At 33.8% G+C, this 21,648-nt stretch overlaps 1 protein-coding gene across 1 annotated transcript in view; it reads left to right on the forward strand.

Annotated features, from left to right (window-relative positions):
• The window catches only part of DPH6 (diphthamine biosynthesis 6), a 206,830-nt gene that overhangs the window by 24,825 nt on the left and 160,357 nt on the right, over positions 1–21,648 (forward strand). Inside the window, exon 3 of the mRNA XM_009886923.1 lies at positions 20,227–20,300. Within this exon, the coding sequence (XP_009885225.1) occupies positions 20,227–20,300 (74 nt within the window). The remainder of the gene's footprint in view (positions 1–20,226; positions 20,301–21,648) is intronic.

A 21,648-nucleotide genomic window follows, 5' to 3' on the forward strand; every position in this document is an offset into this window, starting at 1 on the left:
AATGCAGTGTTAAAAGCTATACCAATGGTGTCAGACTCCTTAAGGACTTGAGAAAACTGTCATAACTTCTAAAATAACTGATAATCGTTTGTGGGTCAAAAAGAGCAACATGCTGTATTGCTTAGCTTTCTGCTTTCTTTTTCTCAAGGTTTGTCTGAGATTTAATTATATGTGAAGTACACAAAACACTGTCAGTGAAACATTATCACTTTGTAAAAGCTGTTTAGAATATGGTCTGGCACAAAATGTGCAGAAAATTAAAAAAGAATACTCCCAACTTTTTGCATAGAGCTAACTTGTATATATTATTTGAAAATGTGGCCCAAGCCAGTATATATGAATGTGACTGCATCTTGATATTTGCAAAATAAGCCTAGAGCTACAAACTTATCTTTTAAAATTTAAAATGATATACATAAATATATATATGTTTAGAATTAAATAGAAAGAAATTGTATAAATAAATTTTCATGTATGTGGTTTTGTGTGTGCACATGTATATGTATGTGTGTGTGCATATATACATAGTTCTTTACAGTTCTGAGGATTTTTTTTGTCCTATCCATTTCACAATATTTCCATTTAAATGCATATTTTGATTTTTCTTCTGGGACTAGGTGGAATGCCTTTCCATTACACTACTAAAAGAATAATCCACTTTAACACAATATTTCTCCCTAAAGGGATGGTCTTTTCTAGTCATATGATATTATTTTTCACAGAATGATATTAACATTCATGATGTAGTGATTTTATTTTGATTCAAAAGATGTTTTGTTCTGGTACTAAAAAGATTAAGGAGTGCCTTTTGTATCCTGCTGCTAAAAAATACCTTAAAATCAAGGAAATCTGAAAACCTCCCCTACCCAAGACTAACTGCATGTTCGTTGTTAAAGATAAGGTATTAGTAAAATTCACAGTACAAAATTTAGAGGGGATAAAAATGCATGGCACATTTATAGAGTTTAAAAGAAAGAAAACATTTCAAGAGAAGTAAATTTGACATGAAATAATCTTTTAAATTTGAATTTATAAACCCCCTTGTATACAAATGTATCTTTCAAAAAGATGCATTTAAGAAAAGGTACATATTAATGTTTCTAGTGATGTGATTCCTTGGCATTTAAACCCAGAAGTTTTAGTATGAGGTCCTCAGAAGAAGTTTATGCAAGATGCATCAATAACGTGGAATGATGAAGCTGCTAATTTTTGATCAGAATGCTACAGCTTTTAAGCTTATCAATATTTAAAGAAGTTGAGAGATCAAATTAAATTATGTTGCAATTGCAAAGGATAGGAGGAGGAGTGAAATCACGTGCAGGTTTTTCCAGCCAGTTGTGCGGAGTTCTGCAGTGCATAATATAGCAGGTGGGTAAGAAGGAGCCTGGTGGGACACTGGTCAGGCACATGTGCTGTGCCCCTGCGAACGCTGTCGTTCAGCTGGCGTGCCAGTTCACCCAGGGATTCGTCCTACATGCTTGAGCTTTTACAGTTGGCTCTTTCTTAGGACAGAAAATACAAGAAGGGGGTTTAAAACCTTTGAAATAAAAATGAAATTTGTTTTTTTCTAAAATCAGTTTGAGGAACAGTAGCGTCCCTTCTCCATATGCGATCAGGTATTCATTGTGTGTTGCATAAACAAGCTGTTGTCTTAAGTGTAACAGTCTTTCCCTTCCATCTGTATGCCATGAGAGCATTTCTTCTGCAGCTTTTTGAAAAGATTAATCAATTAATCAAATTATACTCAGGAGTTTTTTAATAAATAGTTTCATATTTTTTCAGAGTTGTGATTAGTTAAAACCTTTAATTGAATTTAATGAATAATTGTAGTGCATAGTCTTACAGTCAGATAGATTTCAACTTTTCTTTGGCAGGGTGGTTTGACACTATTGACACTAGTTTTCTTCTTCGTCTTTTTAAATATTTTTAATATCCATGAATTTGTTTTGTAATTGAGAGCATGAGGTAACTGAAATATGCAAAAGCCTACCACACTCAGATTTATTAGAGCCATTTATAATCACAAAGCCCTTGTTTTTAGTATGTATCAAACTTGTTTGTATTAGGAATGAATTAAAAAATATCGATAAGCTAAACAGAGTTTTAAATAACAGAATACTTCACATTTAATTCTGGTATATATGAGAGAAGAATTTGGAATGTATTCTCAGGTTAAGCATGTTATTATTCATTCTTTTGTATAGTGTATGAGCATGTAGATTATTAATTACACTTATTTCATATTTTGTACTATAGTAATGGTAGGTTTAGTGTTCAATGATTGTATTTACAGGCAGATTTTATCTCTTATAGTGCTGGATGGGTTGGCTATTGTGGAAAGAAAATTTAAGCCATTGAAACTGCTAGATCCTGACAATCATAAAATAAATGTATGATTTTATATGCTTGGATCTGATCATTTTAGGTACGTGGTTCAGGTGGAGTGCTTTGAACATAGCAGGCTTCCTCCAGAGATTCCTTCCCTGAAATTGAAAAAGGCCTCCGATGGGTGACTGTCCTTTGTAAATTGCTGGTCTAGGACCTCAAGGTAGTTGCACTGACTGCAGCCGCACGCTTTGTGTGAAAGAAGTTACTCAGATACCTGTTTTCGTAAGTGAAGGTTTGCATCTCTATGTTAGGTATTTATATTATTAAATTGAAACTATTACTATCGAAACTACATTTTTAATTGATTTTTTTTTTAAAATGATTTTAAAGGTATATTTTAGACATCAGAATTTTGCTTTAGCAAATGGTCAATTTATTTTTCATATGTCTGAGACTTGCCAGAGATTTAATTTTTCATTCTACGTTGCATGGAATGCAATGGTTCTACCTGTATCATAGAAGCAATAGAAACATTTTACTGCAATCTGATACTATGCTGTGTGACATTTCATTGTAGTTATCTATCAAAGGAAACAATATAGCTTAATATTTATCTAGCATGAATTGAATTGATTTTTTGGATAGACTTAAGCAAAAACATGGACCTTTTTTGAGGCATTAGATATCCTTTAATGCAAAGTGAACTCCATCACTGATAATATTGATTCTTTTAAAAAAAAACATCAGGAGACAGAACAGAGGCTTAGGTAGCATCCTTTTTTTTTTTTTTTTCTTTTCCTTTTTTATAAATCCTGATTAAGTAATACACCCTTTTCAGTGCTGCTGTTGCTTATCCAGAGAAGCGTGATTTGACAGCCAGCCTGTTGCACCCTGGAGTCTTGCATCCTGACACTCTTGCCCTTTTGTATGTGATCTGTATGACAGGGAATGGCAACTTTCCCTGTTCCGAGGCTCGAGCAGAAAAATCAGGCTGGATTGAATTGTTCTGTTGTCCAGTCCATTTGCACTTCTTGAATTACATTTGCACTCTTCTAGTAAAATGATTGTATTCTTCATCTGTCTGAGCTCTATCTTGTATGCTGGCCTAAATCCGCGCTTCTCTGCTACGTTTAGGATTTTTCAGACTACTTAGTCTACTCCTGTTTTATTAGAAAAAATTGTTGATATCAACAGATTGCTTTGGTCTAGAACATCCAGTCGGGGCTGTATTCCCAGAATACTTGTTAGTTACAATGATACACAAAGTGATTGAGAAATTAAAAGGCAATGTTCTAGAAAGGAAATGAGGATCTGTCAGTGGGAAATAGCTCCATGTCTTGTAATTAAAATGAGTGGCTTATTGTATGGATCACATAAACTCTATTATAGGAGGAGGCAAGGCTTGGAATAAGTGAACTGCTGCCATGTTGCAGAAACATTGCCAACTATGAAACATGCATGTTCTATGTCTTAGAAAACAAAAATGTAAAATGAATGCAAACTTAATTCTATGCTGTCCTTTGATACAGCAAAACCAGTAATGATAACTTAAGAGTCAGACTCTTGCAGGCATTTACAGTTCAAATAAATTGTTGATAAAACAACTTTTTAGAAAATGCTGAAGACTGAATTGAAAGCATAGTCACTGCTCAACCAGGTGACGTTTGGATGGTTCCTAACATAGGCCATTCTGGGACACTGGTGTTTTTTTGAAAGTGGTAAAAGCCATGATGTAAGCTGGATACTAAATTTATTCATGTATCTGCTATTACTACTCTTTTTTCATTGACACGCATGATTTTTTGTACGTGTCTTCTGTGCATCTTATCAATGTGAAAGAGGTACTTAAAGAGGTACTGAGTAGTGCTCAATATATCTGCCAAATGATTTTTATACCTGCTTTAGAAATATTTTTTTTTTTTTAATTATGTGTCTGTTTGAATTTGAATTACCTTGAGATGGTTGTAAGGGAAGCCTATCAGCTTTGGGGATTTTTTCATTGATTTTGAGGACGTTATGCTGGGATTAGTGTAACTAGCTGTGAATGTGGTTTGCACATTCTGTCTGTACCATAAATGTGCTGTGCCTTCTGTGTGCTACAATGCTATATGAAAATAAGGTTGTCCTCACTCATTTAGAAAGGTGAGGAATCCTCCCTTCTAATTAAATCACAACCACTTTGAAAGGGCATCAGGAGATGAGGCGGGAAATACAAGTAGGGAATACAGGCAGTTGGACTCAGGAGATTCAGTCTCATCAGAGCTGTCAGTGGATACTGCATGATCCCTGAAGAACTAAATGCCTCCGCAGGGTACTCGGAGATATATCATAACGGACTGCATTAAAGTTAACTCATGTAGTTCTGTAGATACCTAGTCACAGTGTCAATGTGGAATCATTACAAAAGCAAACGAAGGAGTTTTAAGTGTAGGAGAGAAACAGATTTTAAGCCCTGCTGAAAACCTCTCTAGGCTGTTTGTCTTCATTATTGGTGGAATAAGTTTGTTCCAAAGAATGAATGGTGTTAATTTGCAGAGCTTGCAGAAAGTATCATTATAATGGGCAAGAGACGGTTATGCCATCTTTGTCTTTAATGGGGAATACCAGTAAAGGTGCTAAAAGATAGGAGAGACAGAATCCAACACAGCATTAATTTCAAGAATATACTTCCTACTGGTCACGAGGTATACTAGCAGAGACTCTTTTTCTGTGGCCCCATTAATAAGTCAACCCTTATCAAACTCTGTGTTGAAGAATTGAGTAAAAATGTTATAGACAGAGGCTACCTGACCAAGTTGTCAGAGTGGGAATGTGGTTGCATCAGATTAATCATTCAGACCACTTTGAGAACATTAAATTTCTCATTTCATCCCTTGGCAAGCATGTGCTGTTGCTGATGAATTCCACGCGTCAAGTAATGGGTACATACCAGTTCAATCACTGCTGAAGACACAGATTATTTTTTTTCTTTTTTTTTTTCTTACATTCAGGAATGCTACAATTTGTCCAATCAGAGACCTATAAAAAGCATTTGATATTACAAAGGTAGAATGCTCTCCTGGTATTGATGCTTACATCTTACTTACTTTACTTACTAGTCTGCCAGACATTGTGAGAGATGGCAATTTTAGTCGTCTTTCATTAAAATAAAGCAAAGGCCCTTAATGTGTGTGCAATTAAGTGGGTGTTTTGAAGCTTGGACCACAGTGGGAGCCTTTGAGGCCTCTTTCAGAAATTAAAGAAACTAACAGTCTAGTTGTACATACCTCTAGCTGCAAGGACTGATATCAGAGAATTGTGTCATAAGTTGTTCTCTCCTCAAAGACCTGAAATTCAGTCAGCTTCTGCTCTGCAATTGCTTCTTTATTGCAGTTTACTCTTTGAGTATAGGGTATAAAATGGGAATTTGGAGGCAATCTGGACCTACTGTACTGACTTTAACAATCTTGCAGCACATCTAACATGCTTTTACTAAAGCAGAATATTGCGCTACTTGTTCAGGGTGTATTTTTGGTTCCTTACTTATATTAAAAGTTTGGGGGTTAGTGGATTCTAATTATTAAGCTCTAAACATGTGACGTAGAAACATTTTTTATTGTAAATGGGAGAATGCTGTTGTTAAGAATGTATTATTAAGCTATCGTTCTGCCAAGTTACCATATCTAAACAAGGGTAGACACAGACAACTTTTAAAAGTGACTCTATGTGGCTGCAGTAGCTGAAGCGTCTGAAATGTGTTCATTCAGCAGATACATATTTGGGACTGAGATTATATAGAAACATACTTGTTTCTATTGTGATAAGAAAGTGGGAAGAACCCTTGATTCTTGCTGCTAAGTAGTCCAATGAAGAGGAAAGTTTGAGGCTTCAAGTAAACTTTCTAAAGCTTGTCAGAGAGTGTATTTTGATATTGGTTTGGAGTGTTTCTCTTAAGACTTGGAATCATTGCTATCATTTTAGTAATGCTAGGTGACCTTGTCTTTTTTTCAAGCACAGTGATGGAAAAATAATCCAAACAAAGGCACTTTATAAGAGAATCAAACCTGAAAATCATAGTGTGGCGTTATGTGCTTCACTGCACTCTGGGAAAAACTTTGTTGAAATTTGCAATATTTTCCTCAATAAGTGTAAATGATGTCATAGATGAGGAGCATAAAATAATAGTGTTTTCACAAAGCATGTGCACAATTCTCTTTATTTTGCTCAAGGTGTGTGAATCCTCAATGAATTCTTACTATGAGAAGTGCAGTGCAGACACTGCAGTTTCACGGTAGTAATTATTGAGCAAAAAGGACTGTGTAAATGCTTAAATCTGAAAAGGATTGCTGTATTAAAAATTAGCAGAAAATGTATACCTTTATAAAAGTGCTGGTTTTGTTTTTTCAGGGATATTTTATTAGGATTGCTATAAATTTATATAGGCTATAGAAGAATTTGACAATTGTGAGTGTGCTTTTATTTCGTTCATTTTTGTTCAGTGGTATTTTCTCATCATTTGGACGTGATTTCCAGGATCAGTGATCTTTCAAAAAAAAAAAAAATGTTACCTAGACATCTTAACTTGATGTGATGGAACAAACTTGTGGTGTTGCACTGTTGAGATTCCTAGCAGTTTTAAAGAACTTCCAAACCCTGTTGACTTTTGGAGAAGTAACAAAAATTCTGTTGAAGATTAGAGGAGGGTTCATGTGGTTTCTGTTCCGAGTCAAAAAAGAAAGAGGCCTTTCTGTTGGACGTGTGTTCCAAATAGACTGTTTTCCTCCAGCTTAATGTTTTAGAAAGTCCTGTGTTCAGCTTTTTTTTGCAAGGAGGAGTGATGATAAGATCAGAAGAGCTGACTATTGACAGTGCAGATAATGAGAATATTTTTGAGATAACTAATCCAAAATATGTTATCCCTGGGAAAAAAAAAAAAAGAAATTTGAAATATTTATTAGAGATTTTGTATGAAACTTTGTATGTGGTACTTCAGAGTCTATTCCAAGTTGATCAACTTGTAGGAGTAATTGCAACTTAATGATTTAGTAATTTGAAAATGTGTATATGAAATTTGAAGAAGTTGTTACAGAAGAAAGTGAAAAGCAGCAGGGTTTTTTGTAAATTGTCCATCAACAGTTATTCTTTTTTAATTTATTAATCAGTCAATTGCACGTACTTCAGCATTACAGTTTTTGTGACAGTTCAGGAATGAATGCGAATGTTTTGAATCTGCACATTGTACATTAGTTATATAAACCACGTTCATATTATCAGATGGCATGACTCAGCAGTGATGCAAATGTAAATTAGCTGTTTGTAAAAGTCCAAGTTAAGAATGTTCAGACTTACTGATGAAATGTCATCATTGCCTTCAAGGGACTGTCAGGTTAAAACTTCCTTTTTCGTGTCTATCATTGGATATTTTTTATTCAAGTACTTCAAATTCCTGAATGTGATCAACATTTCAGGCAAGTAGTAATGAACACCTTTGACAATGTTTGCACGACTTGTTCAAATATTGCATTGAATAATTTTATATCTCAGTCAACCTTCAGTGCAAGTTCATTTCCTTTTAGAGAATGTGGTATTTTGTTCCAGTACAATATGCTCCAGATGCTATTTCTTCAAGGTTAGTTGCTGTAGTTTGACAGTTAAATTTTGATGGAGTTTCTGATTTATAAGTACTTTTAGAAGCTTTTTTCTACAAATTCTGGAATTTACAAAGCTCTGAACATTTAGTATTATGAAAATATATTCTCTAAGAGGTAAAGGTTTTGTACAGTTCTTTGGAGTTTGAGTCATGAGAAAAATATGAGCAAATTGCCGTAGTCCTAAAAGTCTTTTTTTCCTTTTAAAGTAACTAGAGTTAAAGTAACTAGAGTTCAGTGCATATGTATCTGTCTATGTGTGTATAGATGCATATTACGTAGATTTCATAAATATGAAGTGTAGCTTTGAAAGATGTTCTCAGCTGTAGTATATGGGAGAGTAAGTTATCTAAGTGTACATAAACATACCTATTTATCGTACTTGTTATTGACAATAAAATTTACTTTTTCCATCTGAAATTCCGATATGATTTAGAACGTGTTAAAGGAAGCAGGCAACTAGTTTACTTTAATGTCTTATTGCAGCATGTGAGAGTTAATTTTAGAAAAATAAATATCTTTTTAGACAAAATAGCTTGTTTTCGTTAAAGATGTGTTTTTCTCCTATGGTTCTGAGCCTTGTCCTCTTGCACGTGGTAAGAAGACAACAAAAAGAAAACTCAGAATCTTGTCCTGTCACGCCTACAGTTTTATTTGGGCAAAAAGAACTGTTTGCTGACAGAATATGTAACATGAATGAAGTTACTTATGTGCTTCAGTATTTGCCAGTGTGTGTTCTGACATACTTCATTAAATAACATTGCTTTGACAATACTCATATAGAAATAAATGAGGCTAGACAGTTAATTCTTGTGTGACATTTTTTTGGAGTACCTTCCCTTAGTGGAATTCTGTTAATGAGTTGAATTATCCAAACCATGCTGCCTACCTCAGGTAACCAGAGCAAGCTGTAGAGTCTGTTCAGAGTTTTTGTAGATGCCGTACTAGATATGTGTCTTGTTGGTCTTCACTGTGGAGGGGTGGATTGCCATTAGCATCTGTAAGTTGGTCCCCTTGGAGGCTATGTGGTCGAAAGCTAACGCAGAGCAAGGTAAAAAAAAGCTTGTGTCTGTATTCAAGATCTTAGTTTGTCAAGGCTGGCTTTTGGCTGTCTTACGGTTTGTTAAAGGTAATGTTTAAAAAAGAAATTGAAGAGTGAAATTCTGCCTTGTCTGAAGTCAGAGAGTATGATGCCAGTTGACTGAGTTGCATTATCTAAATCATGAATCTTCTCTTGACTAGAAACGTACAATCTAATGTTCCTTTGACCTTCTTTTTCTTGATTTAGTAAGTGGTTTGTCTTCAGAAAGACCTTGATCTGGAAAGTAATAATATAGGCCACTATGTGCCTTCATAAGACAAAGACTTTTTTTTTTCTTTTTTTTTAATACTGAAGAAGCCACGCATAATTGTATAAGCTCGATATCTTAAAATCCTAGTTTTCAAATTTAAATCACAGTGGTTGACTACTAATTCTAGATAAATGTGTAAGAAGTGTTTATAAATTTGCTGTGTCTTTCATGTTGTAGCTGTTGATATAATTGGTCTTGATTGCAAAATAGTGACACTTACAATCACCAACACTTATAATATCCAATCTAGCATGGGAACAGAAAACTGTATGGTTACTTGACTGTTTTGTAGCTGTTCACTGGCATCTTGTCGTTACGATGTAATGTCTTTTATTCAATCTGGACTTGACTGTTTGTGCTAAATTTGGTTATCAAATTAAGTAATCAGTCTTCGTTGAGGTAATTTTATAAATAAGTTTTCCTGAAAGAAGCGTCTGCAGGCAAGTTTGCTCTGTAATTTTTTGAACATTTAAGAGCTGGAAGTCCCAAAGGTGAAGCAGACATTTATGTGAAACTAAATCCCTGCACAAAGTGCAATGTTTTAATTTTTTTTTCTTTTTGTTCAGCTGCAGACTGTTGTCTCCCTATCCAAGACTTTGTACCTTCTGTTCATGGCATGTAGGCCTCTTGTGCACTCAGTTGTATAAAGAACACAAAACTTACAGTTCTGTAGAAAAGTCCTTAGGTCACCTTTGCAATAGTGGATAAGTCTATTGATTTTGATGTTAGTATTCTAGGTTTTTGATAGGTATATCTCACTATGTTAAATTTTACTAAGTGCGTTCATTTTAGCATGACTTATTTTTTGATTGGAAAAAATGAATCAGTTAATCTAAAATAATTTAGAAAAAAATTGTTGTGAAATAGTATGATATCTAAAAAGGTATCTCAACTTGCTTGTATTCTAGGAAAATAATTAATATAGGAGATGACATAAAAAAATTCATTCATTAATGAATGAATTCCTAAGACTAATCATTCACTTCGTAAATGCAGCTAAACAGAGAATCAGTATATCAGGAAAACCTGCATTTATCATGTGATGTATGGCTATAGTGGAAGATTTTCCTGTTTTTCTGTTTCTGCTATTTAGAATTTAATTCCAGCCTTTTGAACTGCAGGATTTCAATATACTTCTGTTTGATATGAGACTTTGAGAATGTTTTTTCTGTCTCTTTTCCCCTCTTTTCTTTTTCATTTGCAGTGGTGCGTGCATGTGCTTATGTGCATACAAACGTACCCCTGCACCATATCCCTGAATCTTTGGTGCTTGCAGGTAGCAAGAGGACCATACACTAATTAAATGAGGTTTTTATGAGATTGCAATTAGATACTGAAAGCTGTGACTGAGAGCTGATGAATACCCCCCTATGCTGAATTAATAGATTTTGCATGTGTGTGTGCGGTATTTCAATAATTACATTTGTAAAACTCTTAAAAGTTAGTCCATCAGTTATGCTTAAAGGTGGTGGCATGTCTGTCTGTGACCTATGCAGGGCATTCATGAAAATGAATCTAATTAGCTTTTAAAGTGGATTAGTAACATAATATTATCTCCTTGTGTAGATACTATTATTCAAAAGTAATTTACTTTTAAAGTGAGTTAAGCTAAGCCCACTGAAGACTACTGAAGTTCTTAAACGAGAGTGTTCACACAGGGATTTCATGTGAATCCACATGAAATTAATTTCCACCCATGTTTTTGGAACTGCTTCTTGCTAAGTAGTAAAGACATGAGGTATACATCCTTTGAGGTCTCTGAATGGAAGACAGGAAAGTCCCAGATGATGTGTAGTGATCCGCAAGACTATGCAATTCATAGTTAGTCTGCAGAACCTTAACAAACAGTGGTTTTTCAATTTGAAGTAGAGTTATTATATCCCTGTGTCTCAGAGATATTTCCATACTGTCTTTGATTACTGGCAGCTGCCTCTGACAGACATATCAAAACTTAGAAAAATCACATACTTTGTTTAGGATCAGTATAATTAATGATCTTAGAATGCTTCACAAATGATAAGGCAAACCCCATATTTAAGAATTTTCCACTCAAATAGTTGCAGTAGCCTAAAAGTCCTGTTGCTAATGTCTATGTTGTCAATCACACACCTGCAAATATGTTGTGTTTTAATTTGAAGTTTTGCAAATGACTGATAATCATTATTCAGACACAACTGACCTTAAGCTTTAATTTAAGCATGTGTAACAGTGTTCTGGTACTCATGCTAGCTTCAAGGAGCATATTAATTGGAAAGACAATTTCATTTAGAGATAATCTATTTTATATCTTGGTCATAAAATGAACTCTATTGTGGCAAAGCTCTAAAGCAAATGTGAAAAATTAAACCTAGTGTAGCCATTCTTTAGCTACTTTTTTCTTCAGTTTCTTGCACAGATCTAAACAGTAAATTTTTAGGGATACTCTGCATTTTTCTGAAGCAGAGTGTTCAAATTTTCTTGCAATACACGTGAATAAGCATATATAGGCACAGGTCTAGCATTTCTTTTTTCTTTCTTTGATATTAGTTTGGCTGTTGTATGTAATATTTCATTTAAGATAGACATTATTAAGGTGGTGAATAGTTCTGTGCAGTGATATGCTTAGCAGTAACCTTTACTCATAATGTGATATTGTCTGTATGTCTTATTTTGTTCAGCTTTCTCTGGCACTGATGAAGCCTAAGGCTGCTGTTTCTTTGAGTTGCTGATAATTCTTTATCTGATTAACTGACACATTTAGTTGAAATCAGACACAGCCCTTAGGCTGGGCATGGATTTAATTTAAAAAGTATCAAAGGGTTGCACTGTGTGCTGTTTAATCATCATGTTTATCAGGCAAAGAAAAATTACCGGAAGGACCATAGGGAGAGGGTTATCTTAAGGAGCAGTAACTTGGGAAATTGATAATAACTCCAAGGTAATTTACAGCTAACTTTTACATTCATTAATATAACATTTCCCACTAATAATTACAGTGCATGTTATATACTAATTAAATTGAAAACATTAGCACTAATTTTCTTTTTGCTGAACTCTGAGAGGTTCAGGTAAAGACATTAAAATGTGAAATTAAAGAAAACCTCTGTACCAATACCACTGCGATGAATTTTTTACTTACTAGTATCATACTTCTACCAATAGCATGCTACAATGCATATGTAGACATTTCCTCAAATTACCGTCACTAGCCTTCATTGAATTGAATGTCAGTCACTGAAATTAAAAAAAAAAAAAAAAGGAAAATTGAAATCATGGTGTGCTAGCATAAATTACTTCTACATTTCTGTTTATATTTTACTTCAGTTGTGAAGCAGTATGTCAGTATTGTGCGTGGGTATTACAGAGCCACCTTAACAACTGCATAACAGTAAGCATGCTCATGGCACTGATGTTTCGGAGTTTTAACAAAACTGTTTAATTTTCTATACTATTTGCTGATAGAAAATACAGCTAAGTAATTTATGATACATGGAGAGCAGCAATTTTGAATTGTGTTATTCATTAAACTGTTTTAAAATATATATAACTTTAAAACTATGAAGCTTTAAATATAAATTGTACATTTTAGTAAAGTTACAGTAGCAAAGGACGATTTGCTGTTCTGACAATTATTCATGAAAATTATTCTTCATGAATGTTATGAGCAGGAATAAATAGTTATAACAAGACATGTAATAATTACATAATTTCACTTACTGTTAAAACATAGCTAATAATTCTTATGTACATAAATGGTATTATTTAGATGGTTATTGAAAGTTGATTTTCATACTTGGCTTTTAAAAGAAGTCATAGATTTTGGTAGTTTTGATGGGGAAACATGAGTTTTAAAAAGTCATATGGAAAATAAAAAGTTGTTAGCATCTGTGTACAGCTATGTTTAGTATCTGTTTTTATGTATGTATTACATACTTTATGATGTGATGCTTTGTGACAGAGTATACTGGACTGAGTATAAGTGCTCTCTGTATTATCCAAATATTTCAGAGATGCAATTTATTTTTACTTTAGACTAATCTATTGTACTAGCTACGTACTAGTACAATTTTGCTAAGATTAAATAATCTCTTAAGTTAATGCTACCTGATGTTTTCTTTAATAATAATTAAAAGAAAAAAAACAACCCAAGAAAAAACCCACGCGTCCATATTAGCTTTCCTTGAACATTTTCCTGTTCTCTGTTACTTATATGACACAGCACCTAACATCTTTCTTCCAGGATTTCCCCAAATTTGGTCCCTTGGCTTTGGAGTTCAGCGCCGATCCCTGGTATTTAGCCTGCAGGTGTCAGCCTGCTCTACCCTTGCTGAGGCAGCAGTTTTGTGAACATGCCCTTTGTGGTAGCAAACCTGGTCAGATTCCACATTAAAAGGTGAAGTGTAGTAGTACCTGAGACCTGGCACCGTTAATTCTGGGATTGATTCTCTGCTAACCACGATCAGCTCTGAATGAAACAAAATCCCATCTGTTTGCAAAATGTCCAATAACTCTTTCAATACCAAACAGTGAATCCAGTGAAGAACTAATTTTCAGTTCGTACTCTTTGCATGCTTCAAGTGCTGAGCTGAATGCACTGGGCAGCAGTGCTTTATGTAAACTTTGTACAGTTCAGGAATTTATGAAGGCTGTTAGATCTTAGTTTTTTCTGTTCCATCTCATACTCCATTCTTCTTCCCTTCAAATCTTCTTATTTCTTGAATTTGTGCCACTCCAACCTTGGTTTTTTGAACCGTACAGAATAGGGGGATTGAATTTATTCCATTTCATGGTATGTAAGTATATTAACTAGTTTTCCCATTTCGAAGCATTTATTCAGTATATTGATGTTTCTCCTTGTGGAAGCTGCTGTCTGGACAGTGATGGAAGTTTATATTTGCTCTTTACCATCAGAAGAACTAAATGAAAAGTGATGGTGGTGAATAGCTCCCTGTCAAAATTCTTTAAACGAGAATGCTAACCACCACTGAAAAATGACATGATGTACTGCCATTTCAAAAGATGATTAAAACGTATGTATTATCAACGGAAATAAACTGGAATAAGTGCAGAACATCTTGTATATGACTATTTAAATCAGATTTAATGTAGCTTGTAAGCAAGTAGCCAAATCAGTCTTCCGTTCTTTTGTTTCCAACTTCAAGATATATTGTATACGTATGTACATATATATGCGTGTGTGTGTATATATACACACCATATATTTATGTGGTTTTGTGTGTGTATATTTATGCATTCATACACATACACATTCACCCTCTAAATGTTATAGGTATGTATAATTGAAAAAAACCCGATCAAACTCTAAAACAAAACCTATGAGTAGTCTACTTGATATTTAAATTTCAAGTTTTGACCATTGTTCCAACATTGGTTTAATAGAAGTTCTGTGACCTTAATGATTATAATGGCTTTTTAAATTCCATTACCATAGGATGATTTTGAAATTTCCTATGATTCAGGACTAGAATTTTTAAAATCCCAAACAAACAGGTCTGCAAAGCAGTTCATTTTAATATAGAAGTATTGTGTTTGTATAAGGAAGGACACTTAAGTCTCTACTTCCAGGTACTTTTTTTTTTTTTTTTTTAAATTTGAGGGAGTTTTCTTACTGAGTATCTTTGCTGATGTATATATTTTGTAAGAGCTTGAAAACCAGAATGAATTTTAAAAAAAATATCATATTTATTGCTCTGTAATCTTGTTAAAAAAATGTATTGGGCAAGTCAGTTGCCATCTTCTTAGACGAACAGGAGATTCTGTGAATCTGTGTATTTGGGAAATCATGAAAGGAAGTCTTACAGGTATTCATTTCACTGTATATTTGTTTATTATGAGGATCACTTTTTTTTTTTAAGTTTGTGATAGAGTTACTGTCATGTTATATCTCTGATACAACTATTTATTTCCCATTCTCAGAGAAAGAAGAGTATATAAAATGGAAACTGTTGTGGTAACAACAGATTTGCAGTGCACTATAATAAATATTATTATGATAACAGTAAACATATTATTTGTTTTGGTGAGGAAAGAGAAGTGTATGTGTTATAAAACAGCTTGCCCAGAGAAGTTGTGGATGTCCCATCACTGAAAGTGTTCAAGGCCAGGTTGGTTGGATGGCACTTTGAGCAACCTGATCCAGAGAAAAGTATCCCTGCCCGTGACGGAGCAGGGCGGGGATTGGACTAGATGTTCCAACTCAAACCATTCTATGATAAAAGAATAAGGAAAATTGTGTGTGACGTGTATTTATGTAGCCATGGAGATTAATCTAATTGTGAGACAACAGTTGTATAGGCTCGTGTCTATTTGTATCAGATACTTCAAAAACATTACTCACTGAACTTAGTTGATGGGAGAGTTTGCCTCTGGTAACTCAGAACTGAACAATGAAAGTTGTTATTAAGTGGTCTTTGCTATCTGATTTTCCAGAATATCTGAGCACACTTTTTTTAATGAAGAGATAGATAGAAAAAAATTCTGTGATAGAACATTGGATGAGAACATTCCTCAAGTGTTTGGAAAACATATATTGAATATCATTTCCTAAATATCATTCTCTGGACAGCCACTATGGCTGAACACTTTTAGTTTATATATAACAGAAATAGAGAGGAAAAGCCCTGAATATTTTGAGTGATCCTGTTAACAAAAAAAAAAAAATAAATCTTCTTTTTTATAAAATAATTGGTGGCAATACAGTTTTATGCTGGAAAAGTTTTTAAATTTAACTGTTAAAAATTATAGTAAGAATAAAAATTTAGAATAACTTAAAATTGTATCATATTTGTTTTCCATCACAGCATAATGATACTACGCTCAATAGACAGATACATAAAAATAAAACAATACTATTAAGTAGTGACAGTGTTGGGAATCTGTACTTAATTGGTGAGCTCCAAGCTCTTCCAGTTTTAAAAATTATTGCTGCTGCTAATACTCAATAAAAGCTTAAAACCTTGTGCGTTAAAACAGTATTTTTAAGTTGATGCTTTTGATGCTGAGTCCTCAAACAAAAGTAATTTCAAAGTGTGGTCACCTCTGTTTATTTTCTGTGAGACTGTAAGATCTCATAATTTTATTTCTTGGTGGTGACTATCATTTGCAAAAGGGTAAAATTCAGAGCTCTGAGATAGGAAATCCAGGGCCACTGGAGGCATTATTTGCATTGCTACATTCTGTTTCCAAAAGTTCGGCTGTGTCTCAGTCTTTGAATTTGTGGCAGGGAAGAGTCCCTTTTTTTAAAAAAAAAAAATAATAAAATATAGTTGGTTTTAATTATTTATTATTAATAGAACCATTTTTTCTTTAAAAAAAATCTGTTAATCAAAGATACAGTACAACTCATTCTTACAAAGACTTTAGAAAAATTGAATGTATCTTCTCTCCAATTCTGCATGAGTAGTATGTGTGATAGATTATTTTCTGCCAGTTCTTTCTGAAATACCACACTATTAGAATCATTAATGTATTTTTATGGCTGATCTTGTGGATGGACCCGCTGTCAGAAAGTGCTGTAATATTAAAGTTAAGTGACGTGATTTGATTCCTTTGCTTACTGTTATTCTTCCGGTAGATGGTAGTACTAACTGGAGCTGTGATGACAGTCTGAGAGTTGACATTTCCATGGATCAGAAAAGAGTGCTTATGTTTGCATTGCAATTAAGTGAAGATTGTAAGAAAATTCAAAACTATTTTCTGGATGTTAACAGTTAAGGACTATGCTTTGCAATAGTGTATATTCTGTATCTTCCAACTATAAAAAAAAGAGAACTATCAAGTAAACATAGAGATGGATGTCTATAAGGTGAAATATGTAAAATACACATATAGTTAACTATAGTTAAAATTATTTACTTTGTGACCATATAAGATTTTTTTAGCTGGCAAAGTCCTGTAAATTGTAGCATGCAGAATTTAATAGCAAAATCTTACTGAAATCAAAAGGAATTATCACAGTTTTGCCATTAAGCATGTCTTGATGTCCACATGCGATGGATTCAGCCAGAAAGGTCAACTGTACTGTTACTGTATGTGTATAAGGTCTTAAAAAATGTAGTGTTTGGTGGTTGGTATTCTGTCAGTTAGTGGCTTTCTATTGCACGTTTCTTCATAAGAACAAACTGATTTGTGTCTTAATGGAATCTGAAAAAGTAAAGGTTGGATTAGAGTTGGCTCTGTTTAGTAGAATGTAACAGTAATGTATTTACCTGCTGCTAATTTAATGAAAGCAAAACAATTATGGTAATCTCAATAACTGGAAAATCTGAATAATTCTTTGTTTTGCCTTTTCCCAGATTTTGCTTATTTTTATTGTGATCATTGAACCTAGTGTGTTCCATGAAGTAATAAATACTTACTGTTTGAACAGATTTCTAGTGTAGCTGTAATGACAGTAGTAGTTGCCACATTGGTGTCTAGCTGCACAAACCCCACATATATCCCGCAGTTCTTGATATATTAGTTGTGGCATCTTTTGTATTGTTATGCTGCTTTGCATGAAGAAGTAGTAATGAAAAAGCATTTGAACATTCAGTTTCTCTGACACTGGGAAGCTATTGAGGTAATTGTAGAAGTTCTTTGTGGGTTTTTGTTTGTTTGTTTGTTTGTTTGTTTTGTTGTTGTTCCCTGGTTTGTAGGCTAAATCTGTTTTACTCTTCCTTGGCATCAGTCATGAGTCCCCAGTCTGCTTTATGATCTCATAAATGCAGATGCTTTTCTGCGGTGTTTTGTTTGGTTTTGTCTTCCCCTATTCCTTTCTGTAGTTGGATACTTCTCTCCCTATAAAGGTGTTCAGTTTTATTACCATATATTGTCCTATCTCTGATAGTCTGGATGTACTTTACAGCAGGAGTCCCAAGTTTCTCTGCAAAAGTGAGAAGCCTCAGCCATTCCGATTCTGTGATTCCATTACAAATATGTAATAATGTGTTGAGCAGACAGGGATACAGGCTGCTTCATTCCTTCATACAGCAAGATGTGTGGTGACTTGGAAACATGGACAGTTAATATTTAATGTATTAATTGTTTAATAACATTGGTTCATGATGCCAGGTCCTGTGCATGGATCACCTAATGATTATTACTTTTGAGGGTATATTGCCTGTGATTAATTTTTCACATAAGCAGAAATACAGGTGACTTTTCTGGACACGCTGGATGATGTCTGAACTTTGTGACAGAGTACATTTTGAAGGAATTGTTAGTGTTATTCTTTTTACATAAAAACACAAACAAACAACACTTAGGTGTCATGTTTTCCAAGACTGTTATGCAGCTTAACTTCATAATTTTTCTAAAAAGAACTCTGAAGAATGCAACTTAAGTGCAATCGTAGCAGTACAGGTAAACTGCATATCAAAATTGCATGAAACAAGGGAATATTGGGAAATCATTTTAGATGTACTTGAAGACCCAAGAAGGCTTCATGAATCATTTAATCAAATTTATTTAAAGAAAACTCTATTTACATAACTGTGTTAACTTTTTAAGAAATGTAATTCTAGATGGGTGAGTTGAGTAAATTGAGATGCCTGTGATTTATCTTTATTCGAAAAGAACTTTGAAACATTGTTGCACAGAAAGCTCAAAAAGAAGCAAAAGTAATATTGGCTGGATAATGGTATTAATAATGATAATACTGGCAGTAGATAATGAACAACTGACAGATAAGCTAAAATTAATTTTTATCAGTACTATCACTTTTGGATATGTGAGAAGCATCAACCTGACTCCTGAATAATTTTTAGATTATTGTATGTAGGAGTTTTGATAAACACAGTGACTCTTAAATCAGAAGTGTAGATGGGTATGAATAACTTAGGAATTTGGTTGGGCAAATATGAGGTGAGAATTAATGTAAAGAAGAATAAGATAACAGATTGAGGAAAGAATATCCCAGACAGACATAAACCAGGATTTTTCCCCCTAATTATGAATAAAGCACCTTCCATATTGTTTTATTGATATGAAACTGAAAATTAATTTTAAATTCAGTACCATGGCAGGCACATATGGATTTGGTTTTGAAATCACTATCTAGGTACCTAGTTGAAAATTTTATGGTAAAATCTTGCTGCAGACTTCACAGGATTGCTGTCTAACTGAGCAGGTCCAGAAGGTAAGTTGTGCAGTATAGTTATGATCGACATTGGTTAAAAGAGGAAAACTGTTTTAACTGAAATCTAGCTGGAGCAAATTTCAGGAAAAGAAAATAAACTCAGAATGTTGATTGGGACTCGAGCAACTTAAAAATGCAAGAGTTCATAAAATATTATAAATACGTGCATTTTCAAATGTTACATTCTCAGTGTGTTTACAAGAAAAAATAAGGAACTGTTGGCTTAGGTAATTGAAATGAAACAGAGGAAATAAGTCTTGGAAGCCTTTTTTTTTTTTTTTTTTTTTAAAGCAGAATGTTTAAGAGATGACATTGAGTAAGTTGCCAGCAAGTTTTCTGGTTCTGGTATTAGGATAAAAAGGATAATCTCACACCCTCTTGTGCTGTATATTGTGACAAATGCTAACAGTTTAATTAATCCTCATGATTCTATGTTGCTGACATTTATTTGCAGGTGGGATAGCTAACACCTCAGTTACATTGAAGAGCTGGAAGTAATTTTCAGGATGTCAGGAAAACTTTAGGATAAGCTGTTAAATTTGGTACTTTTTTTATGCTCGGTGTTTCTTCTGTAGAACAGTACTTGACTCAAGTAGATTACTGTGTTAGAGTAACAACCGTGTAGTAGGTTAGCTGTGCTGCTCACTTCTATGCAAGATCCGCATTCCAGCCCATTCAGTTCTGCGTACTGGGCACAGGGAAAAAGATTTATTCTTGGTTGGTTCTGCTAGTAGGGGTACTGAATCTCTATTGCTTAGGCCAGCACATGCTGCTATCATTAGTATTTCTTGTCTTTTTTCAGGACAAAGAGGGAGTGGAGGGTGTATCTGTGGGAGCCATTCTTTCTGACTACCAGAGAGTTCGAGTTGAAGATGTGTAAGAAAATATTAATCTTTATTAATATACACATTCTGGAAAATGTTTTACATGTTCATTTTCTAACTCAAATTCTGGACCAGAGACAGTAGGTTTATTTCTCATGTTCTATGATACCCAGTTCATTCAAATTGTTTATATAAGTACTGTGGGTTTGTTTTTTTCCTGGAAAAAAATAGTAAAAATCCGGTAGAGACTATACAGGATTTTTGGATTCCTCTTCAGGTCTGTCATGGATCTGTTACAGTTTTGATATGAAAATAGTTGAGTAAGTTCAGATCTTTGATTTCAACTGAAAACTCACCCAATTCCAGTGTTGTGGTCAGGTATCTCTATTTTTCAACAGGGTTTTAATATAGAGGAATATTTTATTACTTGTTATCAGGAATTAAATACAAGAGAATCCTTATGTGCGTGTCTTCCCTTCCTTAAAATTTAAAATCTGTTATCATTAATGAGGAGTTTTCATTTGTCATTTCTACGTTGCACACACTTCAAGTCTAGATAAATTGTGATAACTTTCAAAAGCCTTAATTAATAAAAGGATTATGTGTGTGTTATATAGGCCAAGATTTTATTTGGGTCTGGAAAAAAATTTCACTCTATATGTCTGATAAAATGCAAAACTACCTTGTGTTAAAAATTAATATTAATTTCATGAGTTCATAAGTTATTTGTTGCTGGTAAAAGCAAATATCTGGAATACTTTATGAACTGTAAGAATGGTGAAGTTAATGCTGTGCCAACTCAACTCACATCAGCAAGTTACACAGCATGAGTGTTTTCTTTACACTTGAAATAGGTAAATTGCAGTCAGAAATAGCTCCTTTCTTTTTCTTTTCCCTTACACTTAAAACATTTTAATGACCTCCTGATCATGTTACTAGATATTTTAAAGATTGCTTTTGTTGATTGTGGGTTTCAGATCTTTTGCCATAGCCAAAAGATTGACAGGACATCACAATATTTCAAACAGACCTGATTAGTTCCAAGGTTGCTCAGTGGTAAAAAAACTTTACATTACTCTGTAGATTTAGCCCTTGCAATAAAGTTGTTTCATATGAGTCATCCCAGTTACTTGGAGTCAGCTAATTTGTTAGCTAATGTTAGGTGCCTAAACGAACTACTTTACATTCCGAGTTGCTAAATATTTCTGTTAATTTCACAATTTAGTGCTCTAAAATATGTGAAAGTAATAACAAAACCAATCAGATAATATGGGTGCTAACTATGGTTTTATGTGTCAACATTAAAAATCTATTTAACTATGAAGTCTTGACACTAATACTAGTGGGTCTATCTAACATATGGGAGAAAGCCCATATATTAGATAAACAATGATAATTGA

The sequence above is a fragment of the Charadrius vociferus genome, unplaced genomic scaffold (genome assembly GCF_000708025.1).
Source record: "Charadrius vociferus isolate BGI_N301 unplaced genomic scaffold, ASM70802v2 scaffold14, whole genome shotgun sequence".
NCBI lineage: Eukaryota > Metazoa > Chordata > Aves > Charadriiformes > Charadriidae > Charadrius > Charadrius vociferus.